The sequence below is a fragment of the Dasypus novemcinctus genome, chromosome 9, assembly GCF_030445035.2.
Source record: "Dasypus novemcinctus isolate mDasNov1 chromosome 9, mDasNov1.1.hap2, whole genome shotgun sequence".
Taxonomy (NCBI): Eukaryota; Metazoa; Chordata; class Mammalia; order Cingulata; family Dasypodidae; genus Dasypus; species Dasypus novemcinctus.
The window spans coordinates 88,332,985-88,348,882 of record NC_080681.1 but is presented as its reverse complement, the minus strand read 5'-3'; the positions used below and the strand labels follow the sequence as shown (position 1 = coordinate 88,348,882).

The window sequence follows — 15,898 nt, the reverse complement described above, 5'->3', positions numbered from 1 at the left end:
CCTCTTAAAACATTTGCTATTGTGATTGGCTGGCTTCTTTTTCCCCATAAATCTACAGTTCGATGAAGGCAATGGCTGTCTTGTTCACCACGTAACCTCTGCACCTAGTATATAATGTCCGGCTCTTAGTAGTTAATCTAAACATTAATGATTTCAGTTCCCTGCACAGCCGTTTTATCATTTGCTGTAAGAAGGAATCACGGAGAGTGAGACTTGGGCCGAGGTTTCGGGATTCCCCAGCCATCAGAGGCGAAAAAATTCCTCCTGTCACCGCAAGATGGAGCTACAGAGTTCGTTCAGGTTTTTGCGCCGCTACAGCAATCTTTACGGTGAAGACAGGTAGGGGTCCTACCGGCACCAACTAGGGCACCCGGGTGCTGGCGCTGGAACCTTGTCACGTGACTTTCAATATGGCGACGCCCGTGGCTCATTCCAGGAAGGGGCGGAGCCTGGGCAGGATTCAGAGTCAAGTGGGGAGTGCTCTCGTTTATAGTTTACCATGGAGGCTAACGGACTGGGGTGAGTTCTTCGTAGCACGGTTGTTTGGCCAGCGGGGCTTCTATCCTGAGTCTCCCAACTGGGGAATCAGTCCCTATACCTCCCTTCCCTCTCCCTGGACATCTCTCAGACCTGACCTCCAACCACGGATTCCTGAGACCTTCAAACCGCCTAACTGGACTGCGTTCTCCAGACTTTAATTTCGGGGAAGCCTCCAGGACCTTCTAATCCTCAACTAGGATCCCTATTCTGGGACCTTCAACTCAGATCTCCTCAACTCAGATCTTTCCCTTCCTGACTACCACCCCCATCCCCTCTGGGGATCTCCCAGCCGCGGAACCAACGCACTGGAACCTCTGTCCCTGCTCCGACGACCCCCAAACTATCCTTAACTGGGGTTTCTCCCCCCTCCCCCCAGTCCCTCTGTTCCTTTGAGTTTGATAGGGCTCGGACTGAGCGTTGGAAAGAGGCCCCAGCGTGGGCCCTTCTTGTGTGTTGTGTACCACCCGATAGGCCGAGAGGAGGCGTGACGGGTGGGGAGCGGCGGGCTTGGAAGCTGGCCTGGAGGAGGCAGATAGCGATTCCGGACTGTATGCGCCTAAGAACTTTCGCCTTACCCGTTCCTTTTCCCCCTCTTCCCCTCGCCCTCCCCAGCCTAGCCTCGGATACTGATATCTATCCTTACAAAACCCCACTTCTTCCAACCTGATTTCCAGACTTAAGGGTTTTCCGGAGCTGAAGAATGACACATTCCTGCGAGCAGCCTGGGGGGACGATACAGACTATACTCCCGTTTGGTGCATGCGGCAGGCAGGCCGCTATCTACCAGGTCAGAGTCTGGGGGTCTAGGTAAAACTCTGGAGGATGAATAGTTTTTCAGGAATGGGGAGGGTTTGCAAAGGACTGAAGGCTGAACTCAGCCTTTCCTCTCCTTCCTGCAGAGTTTAGGGAAACCCGGGCTGCCCAGGACTTTTTCAGCACCTGTCGATCCCCTGAGACCTGCTGTGAACTGACTTTGCAGGTGAGGGGTCCACAAAGGAGGGAGGGATTTCTGTCCTCAGCTTAACACCTAACAACCTGTCTCCTCTTCCCCACAGCCACTGCGTCGCTTCCCTCTGGATGCTGTCATCATCTTCTCTGACATCCTTGTTGTACCCCAGGTACCAGCTCAAACCTGATTCTAGAATGGGTAAAAAGGGAGAAGACCTCTTGAGAACCCTTGTAAATCTTTCCATCAATCCAGCCAGGGTTCAAGATATGCACTTATCCTTACTGGACAGATAGGAAAACTAAGGCTGGAAGAGATGGAATTTGTCCAGAGGCTTACTTATCTCCTCCTGGCATAGACTGTTTTTTTCCTGGAGTTCCAGGATGGGAACCCAGATGTTGTTTTCTCCCTCTCCAGGCACTGGGTATGGAGGTGACCATGGTGCCTGGCAAAGGGCCCAGCTTCCCAGAGCCATTAAGGGAAGAGCGGGATCTGGGGCGCCTACGGGATCCAGCAGCGACAACCTCTGAGCTGGACTATGTGTTCCAGGCCATCACCCTTACCCGACAACGGCTGGCTGGGCGTGTACCACTGATTGGCTTTGCTGGTGCTCCGGTAAAGGGGGACAGGGCAGGGATTCAGGCATGGGGATATCACTCTCACAGGTCCGGCGTAGACAAGGGAAGGAAGTGTCATTTTGGCTTCTGCACCTGTGACATCCTCTTTGCCTCCTTCTGCAGTGGACCCTGATGACCTACATGATTGAGGGTGGCAGCTCAAGCACCATGGCCCAGGCCAAGCGCTGGCTCTACCAGAGACCTCAGGCCAGTCACCACCTGCTTCGCATCCTTACTGATGTGCTGGTCCCATATCTGGTGGGGCAAGTGGCTGCTGGTGCCCAGGTAAGTCCTGAGGGAGTTTATGCTGGGGTTTAGCCTATGAGGACTAGAAGCAATGGAGTTCTCTAAACCTGAGAGACAGGGTTCTAGTGTCAAGCATGAGGGGAGCATGGAGATCCAAAAATCTGGCTGGAGTAGCCCACCCTGACACTGGCAGGGGGCTTGATGCTCTGTGTGTTTGAAACTCAGAACTTAGTGCTGTGGTCGGCACATTTTTCTTCCTTTCTTTCTTTTTTTTACTGGAACTGATTTTATTTTATTTTATTATTATTATTTTTATAAAGATTTTATTTATTTATTTCTCTCCTCCCCCCCACCCCGTTGTCTGTTCTCTGTGTCCATTTGTTGCATGTTCTTCTTTGTCCGCTTCTGTTGTTGTCAGCGGCATAGGAATCTGTGTTTCTTTTTCTTGCGTCATCTTGTGTGTCAGCTTTCTGTGTGTGCGGCACCATTCCTGGGCAGGCTGCACTTTCTTTTGCGCTGGGCGGCTCTCCTTACGGGGCACACTTCTTGCGCGTGGGGCTCCCCTATGCGGGGGACACCCCTGTGTGGCAGGGCACTCCTTGCGCGCATCAGCACTGCGCATGGGCCAGCTCCACACAGGTTAAGGAGGCCCGGGGTTTGAACCGCAGACCTCCCATGTGGTAGACGGACGCCCTAACCACTGGGCCAAGTCCGCCGCCTGGAACTGATTTTATAGACCAAGGCAGTATCAGGATTTAAGGTCATTTGGGGGAAACAAGGCATGTATGTATTTCTCCTCACCATTCTGTAACTATAGGCATTACAGCTCTTTGAGTCCCATGCAGGGCATCTTGGCCCACAGCTCTTCAACAAGTTTGCTCTGCCCTACATCCGTGACGTGGCCAAGCGGGTGAAGGCTGGACTGCAAGAGGCTGGACTGTCACCAGTGCCCATGGTGAGAATGGAGAAGTGAAGAGTAAAGGTGGGCCTGTAGTGCTTTCTGGGCAAGTCCTGCATGGGCTGAAATGACCACTGGAGGGCAGCAGAGGTGCAGCTGAGAAAGGTTAGCGGGCCTAGAGAGGATCTCCATAGCCTGAAATCTGCCCTTTCCCCCAGATTATCTTTGCTAAGGGTGGGCATTTTGCCCTGGAGGAGCTGGCCCAGGCTGGCTACGAGGTGGTTGGACTCGACTGGACAGTGACCCCAGAGAAAGCCCGGTGAGTGTTGGCGGGGGGCGGGGGGCGGGGGAGGGCCCTTGAGGTTGAGGTGGAAGGGTGGGAAGGCAGCTGCCATATGAGCAGTTGCCAGAATGTGGCACTGGCTCTTCTTTCAGGGAGCGTGTGGGAAAGACTGTGACCTTGCAGGGCAACCTGGACCCCTGTGCCCTGTATGCATCTAAGGTAACAACCAAGGTCCCCATGTATGTCCATGACTTTGTCTCTGCACCAGTATGGTTGTGGATATGGTTATGTGTATTATTATGAGTCTGTGTTTTTATTATGTCCGTTCCTCCATCCCTAGTCCCTCTCCCCATACACACAATGTAAGCTCTGAGAGCAGGGATTTTTTGTTCATTTGTGTTTTCTTAGTGGCTGGCACATACTAGGCAGCCAGTAAGTTTTATTGAATTAATGACTAAATGAATAACACTGAGTAGAAGCATGCCTGCGTGGTTCTCTCATGCAGTGTATGGAGAAGACAGAGGCCTGTTGGCTCCCTCTCTTAGTGCCCTCTTGGTCCCCCAGGAGGAGATCGGATGGCTGGTGCAGCAGATGCTGGATGACTTTGGGTCGCAGCGTTACATTGCCAACCTGGGCCATGGACTTTACCCTGACATGGACCCAGAACATGTGGGGGCCTTTGTGGATGCTGTACACAGACACTCGCGTCTACTTCGGCAGAACTGAGCATCTATACCTTCTCCCCCAAGTACCAAAACACAGATGAATGATAGTTTCCAGAAGAATAAAAGTCCCAGAGTTGGAGTCTGGCATGTGGTGTTGTGTGGGAGGAGGGGCACCCGGCTTGCCTCAGTGGCAAACAGAGCGGCAAGAGGTGACACCGCCTCTGCCCACTGGGCCTAGACAAGGTGACCACACCTGACTAGGCCTTTGCTGATAACGGCTAGCCGGCACCGCCCTCCCCCTTCCTATCTCCCGCCTAGCCCAGCTCTCACTTCCCCTCCCCCCTCCCTTAAACCTAATCTCTTAGTAGCTGTTTGCCCAGCAACAGCTTACAACCACCTATCAGCTTAGTAACAGTGTCAGCCTATCAAGAGTTAGCACATACTCTACTGGCCAATCACTAGCCCAATGCCAGAACATTGCCTTATATGGAAACAGCATTTGCCCTAGCCAATCAGAACCCGCCACACCACTCCCCAATCCTATAAATCTGCATCCCCTTCCGCAATAAACCAGACTTGTGCCATCAGCCTGTCTCCGTGACTCCTTCCTGGGTCGTGCGCCCTCCACGCCTTCGGAGCCCCCGAGGGAAGCCTCAGCGGCCGTACGAGGCTTTCTTCCCCACGCCAGGGACCCCTCTCGTCCCACAACGGGACCCCGCTCGTCCCTTAACAGGGACCCCGTTTCGTCCCTCGGTGTTGTTTGTAAAAGATCCGTGTCCTTATCCTCAGTTCCTTCTTAGCCATTCTTCTTTTCTTAGGGCCTCTCTTTGTAGCCTCTCCCACAAGTAATGGGGGCTCAGGTGTCAGTGAGTATGTACCGTAGGACTTAATGTTGGGGCCCTCACTGCTATCTTGCTGTCAGATATCCAAGCCTCGGAACCACATGAGGTTAGGTAGAGCTTCCTAGCAGCTGGGGTATGACATTTTCAGAGAAGGGGTGGGGCCCCCAGAGCATACAAAGGTCAAATTGACAGGGCTTTGTGTCTGAGGAGGGAGGGGAGTATAGATAAAGGAGGGTACCAAAGTGGCTAGAAGAGTCCTTCAGAAAGGACTGGGGAGGAAGATGGGAGTATGAGTGGGCAGGAGAAGCTCAGTGGTCATCAGCTTTGACACCAAAAGATGAGGAAGACATAAAGACTCAGCTAGGGGGCTGCGTTGCTTAAGATTGGTGCCTTGGACTAATCAACAAGGCCAGAAGACCTCTGAAGTCCAAAGTCCCTTTGGTACTCAGTGTTGCTCAGTATTTTTTCATGATCTTGGCGTTTCTTCCAAGGGCAGTGTCACCTCCTTTCCGGCACAAAGTTCTGAGATGCCTGTGAGATCTAGAGGTGTCTAGTAGGATAAGAAATTCTTCGTCATCCTATATCTTAGACCACTAGGAGCCTACTGAGTTGCAGGCCCAGCGTATTCTCTTTCCCAGCCAGGGCAGTGAAGGAGGAGAATGGCCCCATTAATTAAGAGAACACAAGTTTTTGCTTTTAGAAAAAATGATCTTTTTTCTGATCCATGATTTATTTTTAGAAAAGCACTGTGAGGTCACACACTTGCTAAAAAAGGGCAACCATTATACAGAAATAGGAGTGGCTTCTCTTTTTCACTAATCCTTTGGGCTGAGGTTGTAGGGGCCCGTGACTGGACAGTGAGACTTAAGTAGCCACCAATAGTAAATACAACTTATGGGTCAGTTTGGAGGAAAAAATAAAGATAACACAATCTATCAAGGGAGAAAAATAAAGCAAAGCAGATAGGGAGGTCCTTAGTTCACACTCTAGCTATATCAACCCTTCCCTATCACATCCTACCCCCCACTCAGGAACTAAGACAACAGTAAACACCAAGACACTGGTATCCAAATGACTCTTCTGAATACCCCTTGTTACTTCCTATAACAATTCCAGGCTGAGAATAGGGGACAGGAAGGTAGCAGGAACATGATACACTGTGGAGATCAGCCAAGGCTAAAACGTGTTGCCTCATAGGGCTAGAAGACAGGAAGGGAAAGGCCCAGTGCATTCCAGCCCCAGCCTCCACATCAGCAACCACTTGGACTGTGACAAAAGCAGGCAGAGGAAGCTTGAGGTAGAAAGGCAAGAGAAGAAAGCAAGTATGGGGCAAGAAGAGAACTGTGGAGCTCAAGCAGTCAGTCTTAGGGCAGAAAAAGACTGCTTAAAAGCTTGTTTGGTGAGAGAACGGTGAATAGAGGAGGCACACAGATGGGGAACAAGGAAGAGAGACCTGGCAAAAAGAGAAGGGGCACATTTATGCAGATCCTCAAAACTATGAGTATGCAGGCATGCCTCCATGTAGAAATATAGTTACATAAAAGAGATCCATGAATAGTAGGCACACAGACAGACATGCATTCATGTGTGATCAGATACACACTGAACATGCATAGACATATACACACTGGTGTTCATATATTCACACCCATATGTAAATATGTATACTCATACACAAACCCACAGCCCAGCAAACATGTACATGTATAGGCTTGTACATAGACACCTGCAGAACTGACAGGTATGCATACATAGAGATGTGTACATATAGACAAGCATGCACAGATACATCTATGCACATAGACACATGTATTTGGCCATACAGATAATACACACACATACAAAATGAGATGAAACCAAATACTCTAACATAAAGGTGAGCAGAATAGATGTATATTATAAGATGACTTCCCAGGCCTTCATCCTCCTACACTCGTTTTTCAGGAGCTCAACAGACTCCTGGAGGGACTTGCGTAGAGCAGGAACAGGAGCTTCAGAGTCCTTATAGCTTCATGAAGCAAATCCTAAGTTCAGTCCTGGCCTCTGCCCCTAACTCTCCACTGGGCTATAGATACCTCATCTGCAGGCTGGGGTTTCTGCATAGAGTAGACTTGAGATTTATTCTAACTGGCCATTTTTCTCCCTGCCATCCATAATCTTCCACTGCCAACAACATACACTGCAAAAGAAACCTGAGAAATGGTTGAATCTCTTCAAAAAATAAAAGACCTCCTTTCAATCAGCCTATCATCCCATCCACAGCTACTTCAAGTGCCCATCAAATTAGAATCAGAATTATAAATAGTTAGAACTTTACAGTGTAATTGGCAACACATATTCTATAGTATTTACAGTACCATAAATGTTTCTGTTTCTCTGGTTAAGCAATCCCTGAGACGGAACAGTATTCTGTTTTTGCCAAAGGAGAGAGGACCAATGCCTAGGACACGCAGGATACAGGGGCAGGAGGTGGAATGTTGTAGGATTTCTGATCGATCTGCAGGGCATGCTCCTCCAGGAACAGTGGGCTGTAGGGAGAACTTTGCCAAGGCAGGTTTATGGGCTAGAGTTGGACTCTGCATCTTTAGCCCTGTGGTCCTTTGGCTTCAGCCACAGGTGCTCAGAGTCCTCTCAGGGTGGACAAATCTTTGTGTTAATTGGCCTGACCTGATAGAACCGGAGGGCCCATGTCTGTTTTCTCAGCCAAAGCGCTCTCGCACCAACAGCATTAGCTTCTTCTTGCCTTTGTAGATCTGTTTTAGGTTGTCGATAAACTGGGCAAACTGCAGGTGGCCATCCTGGGGCAGCAAAAAGGTCTCCCGAGCCTTGCTTAGAAACTCGATGAACTCTCCATAGTGGCGGGGACTGATGTGTGTCAGGCGTGAGTGTGTGGTGTTGATATAGGCGTTGATGGTGGCATCCAGTAGTTGGCGTAGGGGAGCTTTGTCGGTGGACATGAGTTTTCCGGAGCTGCGGCGGCCTGGAATGCCAGCCAGGCCAGGTGCAGTCACTGTGCAGCGCCGCAGGATGTCAGAGAGCACTGTGGCGCAGTGTACGCTCTTCACCACCAGGGGGATGAGGGCTGCCAGCTCATTCTTGCCCAGAGAGTGGCTGAGCGCACACGCCCAGAGCACATCATTGATGGCTGGGTGGGTGTCCTGGTTGTAGGCCAGATTGAGATGGCTCATGGCCAGTGAGGCCAGCTTGAAGGCACGTAGCGGGTAGCCACGGAGCTCCATGTAGCGGGCGATGGTGAACAGCTGTGAATGGGTCATGCCACCAGCAGCGGCATCAATGGCGATCTGGTAGGCTGCCTCAAAGGCGATGTGGTCTTTCTCACAGAGAGTAAGGGCTGACAGGGCACAGCTCTGTGGATCCTTCATAGCACACTGCAGGGCCAGCGTGCGAGCGCAGCTAGCCAGCTCCTCTCGCTGTGGATAGTCGAGACTGAGGCGCAGGATAGTGGTGTGAGACACGGCTGTGGCAGCAACAATACTAGTGGCCTCGGTGGGGGTGAAAAGTGTGTACCAGCTCTGCAAGATGCTCACGAGGGCCCGTACACCTGTTGGGAGAGCCTGAGCTCAGCTGTGGTCATCTGGGTCTGGATCCAGGTCTGCCTGGATTACCATTTAGGGTCAGAACTTGGTCTGTGGGGATGAGTTCTCCCTTCTCCTCAGCAGCCTGGAGATGACCTGAGGCCAACCAGGGCAGGAGGAGCATCCAGGTGGCCGGACTTTGTCTGGGGTCTCTTCCCATCCCTGCCTTCCCCAGGGCAGAGGACTGAAGGTCTCTACTGGTGCTGTTAACCCCACGCAAGGATGAAGCAGCAGAACCTATGGCTTGCCTGCCCTACAGCAGGGGTCCCAGATCTGTGGGAGGGTTCAAGCTGAAGTGGAGTAACTTAGGGTCAAGAGTCTTGTGCTGGGGCTTAGGCTCTAGAAGGGGTCTTGAACGTGTACGTTGTTGGGGTTTTTTTCAGAAGCACAGGTAGGGACTGGGATCAAACCACTGGACATACCACCCCCCAAGGGAACATTTGAATATCAGTGGTTGAAAATTCATTCTCTTGGATATATCTCTAATCAGATGGTTAAAGTGCTGCTGACATCAGGGTTTGGCCCAAGTTATGAGGGTAGAGCTTGGTCTGGCTGCATAGAGGCTGTTCTCTCCTACAGCAGCCCCATCCTTTCCTAGACCATGAAAGGTCTAAGGATTTGTTGTCCTTTCCCAAGATTGTGGTCTACAAATTCTTTTTCCCTAGGGGTAGGGGGAGGCGGACTCACCCACTTCTGTAGCACATGTCACCAACCATCGTACCATCTCCCGGCGTCTCCAGTTGAGGGTTGATAAAGTCATCCGCATCACCTGGGCACAAAAGAGGCATTTCCAATGAGCTAAGCTTAACTGTTGTCACACACACCCCCTCCTTGCTTCCCCTTGCCATTCTTTATTCAATAAATATTTATTCCCCAGGTAAGTATAGGTAGGTTTGTTTAATCTCTGACCCATCCCTCCCATCAATCAGATAGGAGACTTCTCTGATGAATTGTAATGAATAAAATCCTTACTACCATACCTTGCTTGACTTGGAAAAATGTTTGGGATAGGGAGAAGATGCTGTGACACTTAAAGTTACCTGCCTTTGGCCTTAACTTCAAAACGGAGCCCAAATTATGGAGTCCTTACCTTGTGCCTAGCCTAGAACTTGTGTTCTGGGGACACAGAGAGAACCAGACTTGTCCACGCCCTGTTCCTCTGAGGTCTTATATTCTGCCAAGTGTCATTTGGCCAGAGGCCTAAAGCAGGGATGCCCCACTTCTTTCCCATACCTGTAACCCCAGCTCCAGAGCCACATTGAGCAGGGTGCTATCAGTACTACTGTCCGTGGGTGTAGCAATCTTGAACGCATCTTGGGCCAGTTTGAAGATGAGGGAGGAAGAATGGATGTGCTTCTGTATTGCTTCCAGGATTGTTCGGAGCCTCAGAGTGTCTCCTATGGGTGCCGAGAGAAGAGGAAGGGACAGAGTCCGCTTTAAAAATTCCTTGAGCAGTCAGCTAATCTTGACAGGCACTGGTATTTGTACTGACTCCTATCAATTCATTGAACGCTACCATTCCTTCTGGGTAATCAAACCAACTAACCCACGAGGGGCTTCTTCTTTCCCCAGACACCCACGTGAATTTGCTTCTCTCTACCTTTTGGTTTGTCTCTGGCCCTCACCATCTATAGCCAAAGCTCCTTAGATCCTAGAAATAATTGTCTTGAACACCTGAATTTTGAGAGCTACTTATACAGGAGACAGGAAGCCTTGTTATTGCCAAAAAAGTATGCCAGTCCCATTGTGTGCCTCTCTGTGACTCCCTGGATCCAAAAGGAGCTGGGTCACTGCTTCCTATTTGGCAGGCAAGGATTCTATACAAAACACTAGCACAGAGTTAAGGAATAGCCACAGGAGGGACATGTATACAAAAGGAAGTAAAAATTGCTATTTTTTTTAGGTGTTAGGATTATGGGAGAGATTTCTTTTATCTTTTATATTTTAAAAAAATGTGAAATATTCACATTCCAATAGTCAAAAGGTATAAAAAGTAAATAATGAAAAGTCCCACTTTTTCCCTCTCATGCCTGTCTCTCATACCTATTTCTAACCCTATATGCAACCAATATCAGTTTCTTGTATTACCTTCTAGGATGTTCTATGCATAATAAACCAATCAATGATCTAATTGTTCCCATTTTAAAAATAGTCACAAATGGTAGCATAGTACATATGCAGGTTTCATCTTTTATTTTTCACATATCAATATATCTTGGAGATTATTCCTTATCAGTACATAAAGAACTTCTTATTCTTTTATATCACTGCATAATATTCCACAGGCTCACAACTCCTTATTTAAAAATCATCGGGGCAAGATGTGTTTTGGATTTCAAAATTTTTCAAATTACAGAAAAATCATTTGTGTACAAATCATATATTTTATAATATTCTCAGTGGGTCTGGGGCAGCATCCCATTAATTAAACACATTACTATTTCTGCAGTAAAATGTATAAATATTCACACTAAATGGAATAAAGACCAAAAATAGTATTGCAGTTTATTTGGTTGTAAACTAATAGATGAAATAGTGTGAAAAGTACAGACCATAAATATTTGATACTTTTTTTCTAAGGAAAACAATCAATAAAACCTCTAAGATAAATATATGTACATTTACAATATACATACATTGTATATATTTGTTATATGTGGTTGCTTGAGGGTTTTGGACAAAAGGCTTCATCAGTATTGCTATTATCATCATTAAAGTATAGAATTGGACATCTAATGATGGGTCAAGAGTGGGATTCTCTAGTGATGAAGTAGCACTAGAATAGATGGCCTTTAAAAAGGACTAGTTCTAAAATCATGTATTTCATTAATATGGGTTTCTATATAAGCAGTCTTTTCAATTAAGTAAATGGCTATAATCTCTTTTGCCCTGATAAATGCAAGTTGTTCAAGGTCAATGAACTGCTCATACATTTTCCCATATCTATGGAGGTTTCCTCACACTTGTGTTGTATCTCATCATCATCATCACTACTAGCTTCATACTTGTGGTTACCACCATTTTAGCAATTTCTTTAATCACGCAAGAATGTACAAGTGCATCACTGACAATATTCAGTGTTTTTTCCATCTCAGGTTCCTCTGACTCAGTGCTTCTAAGCCCTTAGTGTATACAAAAATCACCTGGAAAACTTACTAAAACAGAGTCTCTGGCTACACCCCCAAATACTCTGAGTTGGGTCTGAGAATTTGCATTTCTAACAACTGCCCAGGTAATGCTGCTGCTGCTGGTCTACAGACCCTACACTGAATATCAAGGCTCTGATTTATTTATACTTTTAGCCAATAAACTTTTGGTGTAAGTGATGGGCCTAGATATCTTCTAATTAGTAATGCAAAATCCTTCAAAATCTTTCTCTACAGGTTCACTTTCAAAATTATTTTAAGCCAAAGTCTGTGCCAAATATTTATCACTCATTCCAAGTATCAGCAGCTGAATAAATGGCATCTTTAAGGCATACCTGACCAAGCTTCTGAACTATCTCTTTTAGGTAATCATGGATTCCTAGGCCTGTGTTAACAGTTACAAGTACAGAGTATGAAAAAAAAGTATTTATAGTTGTTCTTTCTTGGGAGTAAAATTCCTTGGTCACAAGATTGTATTATAGATGCTGCAAATGCTGAAAATGTTGCAAACGTTTGGGAAGGGGATGTGTGGAACAGTAGTCAGGAATAATAAAATTATAAAAATTTCTTCCAGTCAAGCCTGATGGATATTAAACCATTTAGAAAATATTTAATTACCCATGCTTTTTGTTTACATGCTAATAAATTGCAAACACCTTTTGAAACATCTTGAATATTGGCTTTTCCCAACTTTTCCTGTTTGCCGCATTGGAACACCTCAGAACTTTGAACATGTGCTAGAGTCCTTAAAACCCTTGGTGTTTGCTCATGAGTCATTGTTAATTTTTAAAATAAGAACATTGAGCAGAACAGAGCTGTTTCATCAGTACTGCATGTGTGGGACTAAGGTTTTCATGAAAAATTACCTGAGCAAATTTGTCAGTATAGTTTCCATCTACTTCATGATCAGCAGAACCTTTCTATCATATTTTCAGATATATTTTATACCATGATGCTTCTAAAATTTCTGCAGCCAATTTTCTTCATATTATATACTCACCATTAATATTAAATCCTTCATGACATATTTTAGCTTGTTTCATGACGAACACCAGTCAGTGGCCCATGGCATATTCATACTTTCCTGCTGAATCCATTCAGTCATGGTCATGGTCGATATCTTCATTTCTTGCTCTCTGAAAATTTTCTATTCTTCATGGTTCTATTCATCATTGTCCCTGTAAAACTTCAATGCTTTGTCTTTCTATTCCTTCAAGTTGTATATGGTGTTAATTACCACACCATTTTCTTTAGTAATAAAGAAGCCTTATAGACACACCAATCAAGCTTCTACAATAACTTTTTTTCTGTGCTATTAATAATGATAGACTTTACTGGATAGCCTAGATATGTTCTCAATATATCACTTTCCTCCCATCTTATTCTTCCTTTATCATTTCTTTCTGAGTTCTGGAAGGATGTTTTGAATTTTTCAAATACATCGATTTTATTTTTTGCATTTTCCAATAGTGCTCCTTGAAGCTTCCATGTTATTTATTTTTTTAACTTTTAGCAACCTTATTTTCATCTTTAAAGAAATCTTTCCTAATTGAAATCATTCCCATTAAAAATATGTAATGCTCATTTTTGTAATAATTTTATTGATATATAATTCACACACCCCAAAATTCACCCTTTAAAAGTATAGTCCAGTGGTTTTTAGTATATCCAGGAAGTTGTGCAACCACTATCACTAACTAACTTCAGAAGATTTCATTATCCCAAGAAGAGACTCCATAATCATTAGCCATCACCCCCATTCCTCCTGCCCCCCTGCCCCCACCCCTGTTAACCACTAATCTCCTTTTTGTTTCTTGGATTTGCCTATCCTGTACATTTCATATAAACAGAATCATGCAATATGTGGTCTTTTGTGACTGGACTGGCTTCTTTCACTTGGCATAATGCTTTCAAGGTTCATTCATGTTGTAGCATGTATCAGTCCTTCATTTCTTTTTATTGCTGAATAATAGTCTCTTGAATGGGTAAACCACATTTTGTTTACCTATTCATCAGTTGTTGGACATTTGGGTGTTTTTCATTTTGACTATTATGAATAAAGGTGATATGAACGATGACAGATTCCTCCTTTTCTTCTTTTTTTCCCCCATAGTAGTATCTTCAGTTTTTTGGACATTTTTACAGAGCAATTAAAATCACACAATAACAACAGTAACATCAACCAAAAGAGGTAACAAAATATCAGTAATCGGTGAGGTATCTGAGACTGATAAGAGTGTTGAGAAATAGCTAATGTCTCATGTTAGTTGAGGTCAGGTTTTATTGTCAAAACTTAAGAAAAAATTTTGCATTTTCAAAGCTTTTTAGATTTTGGCATTTTGTATAAGATTTTGGACCTAAAGTTATGTTTTAATCAGTCTGTTATTGATGGATATTTAGATTGTTTCAAATGTCTTTCAATTACAAACAGTGTTGGAGTGAATAACATTGTACAAACATAATTACACATTTGTACAAATATTTTTATAAGATGACATCCTCAAAGTGAAATTATTGGGCCAAATAATATGTACATTTATGGTTTTTAAAAATATGTTGCCAAATTTTCCTCTACAAAGGACTGTACTCCCACCAGCAATGTAAAAGAACAATGGTTTTTCCATACATTTTGCCAACACAGTGTGTCATCAAAAAGTTTTCTTTTATTTTGAAATAATTTCAAACTTACAGAAAAGTTCCAAGAGTAGTAAAAGAGCTCTTTTCTCTTTTCTGAGCCATTTGAAAATAACTGACTTCTGTCCTATCTCCCTTGAATACTATAGTGTTTGTTTCCTACAAACAAGGACATTTTTCTGCACACCCATAACACAATCATCAAAACCATATAACTAAGATTATATCACAGTTAATATATTATTACCAGCTAACACAGATATCCCATTCAAGTTTCACCAATTGTCCCAATAATGTCCTCTATAGCAAAAGGATTTTATATAAGATCATATGTTGCATTTAGTTTGTCATATCTCTTTAGTCTTCAATTTGGAACAATTTTTCAGTCTTTTCTTGATATTCATACCTTGATACTTTTGCAGATTACAGATTACAGACCAGTTATTTTGTAGAATTTGAGTTTGTCTGATGTTTCCTCATGATTAGATTGAGGTTTAAATTTTTTACTCTAATATCACAGAAGTTATGATGAATTCTTATTGCATCCTGTCAGCTGATATTTGATTTTGACTTAACCCATTACTAATTCACTGTGATTACTGATTAAAATGATGCCTGCCAGGTTTCTCAACTCTACTGTAAAGTTAAACGTTTTTTTCCATTATAAATAATAGTTTTTGTGGAGAGGTACTTTGAGGCTATGTGCTATGTAAATATCCTGTTCCTCACCAAATGTTCACTGCTTGTTTTATTGAAATTTTTAAAGATTTATTTTGTTTATTTCTCCCCATCCTCTTGTATGCATGTGCTGTGTCTGTTAGTTGTGTGCTGGTGCTCTCTTTTTAGGAAGCACTGGGAACCAAACCTGGGACCTCCCAGGTGGTAGGGAGGCACCTAATCGCTTGAGCTTCCTCCACTCCCTGCTTCGCTGCGTCTCTCACTGTGTTTCCTCTCTGTGTCTCTTGGTTGCCTCATCTCACTGCATCTTCTTTAGGAGACAAAGGGAACTGAACTCAGACCTCCCGTGTGGTAGGCAGGAGCTCAGTCTCCTGAGCTGCATCCACTTCCCCAACTTGTTTTAGTATCCATTGATAATAAATGTTTCTTAGAGGAAATTTATTATTATATGGTTGCCAAATGGTATATTCTTAATTCATCATTCACATCTGTCAATTTGCATTTAACTCTACTCGTTTGTGTAAGTATAAACTTATTTGTATCAGTATAAAACTCATGGATATCTGTTTTATTCAGTGGGTTATAATCAGTTATAAAATTTACCTAGTATTTATTTCTATCTTTATTGAGGTGTAATTACACACAATAATGGGCACATATTTAAAATATACAATTTGTTAAGTTTTGACATGTATACACCCACAAAATCACAATCAAGATATCCAACATTTCCTCATTCCCAAGAGTTTTCTTGTAAACCTTTGTAATCTCTCCTTTTCTTCAGTCCTAGTTTGCTTTGGCTTCTGT

General features: G+C 44.6%; 2 protein-coding genes across 3 annotated transcripts in view; one reads left to right on the top strand and one right to left on the bottom strand.

Annotated features, from left to right (window-relative positions):
• Positions 1 to 393: 393 nt before the first annotated feature.
• Positions 394 to 4,782, top strand: UROD (uroporphyrinogen decarboxylase). Its single transcript, XM_004461236.5, has 10 exons — positions 394 to 519; positions 1,215 to 1,327; positions 1,440 to 1,519; positions 1,596 to 1,658; positions 1,904 to 2,101; positions 2,227 to 2,388; positions 3,167 to 3,304; positions 3,466 to 3,566; positions 3,683 to 3,749; positions 4,095 to 4,782. Exons 1-10 carry the CDS (start codon positions 500 to 502, stop codon positions 4,254 to 4,256), a joined length of 1,104 nt encoding a protein of 367 aa, XP_004461293.1. The 5' UTR covers positions 394 to 499; the 3' UTR covers positions 4,257 to 4,782.
• A 942-nt stretch (positions 4,783 to 5,724) lies between these two features.
• ZSWIM5 (zinc finger SWIM-type containing 5) overlaps positions 5,725 to 15,898 on the bottom strand; it is a 281,381-nt gene continuing 271,207 nt past the window's right edge. For both annotated transcript variants that reach the window (XM_023589595.3, XM_071217489.1), the window contains 3 exons: positions 9,867 to 10,030; positions 9,321 to 9,402; positions 5,725 to 8,599 (listed from right to left, as the gene is read on the bottom strand). In XM_023589595.3, the coding sequence (XP_023445363.2) occupies positions 7,737 to 8,599; positions 9,321 to 9,402; positions 9,867 to 10,030 (1,109 nt within the window). In that variant the 3' untranslated portion in view covers positions 5,725 to 7,736. The remainder of the gene's footprint in view (positions 8,600 to 9,320; positions 9,403 to 9,866; positions 10,031 to 15,898) is intronic.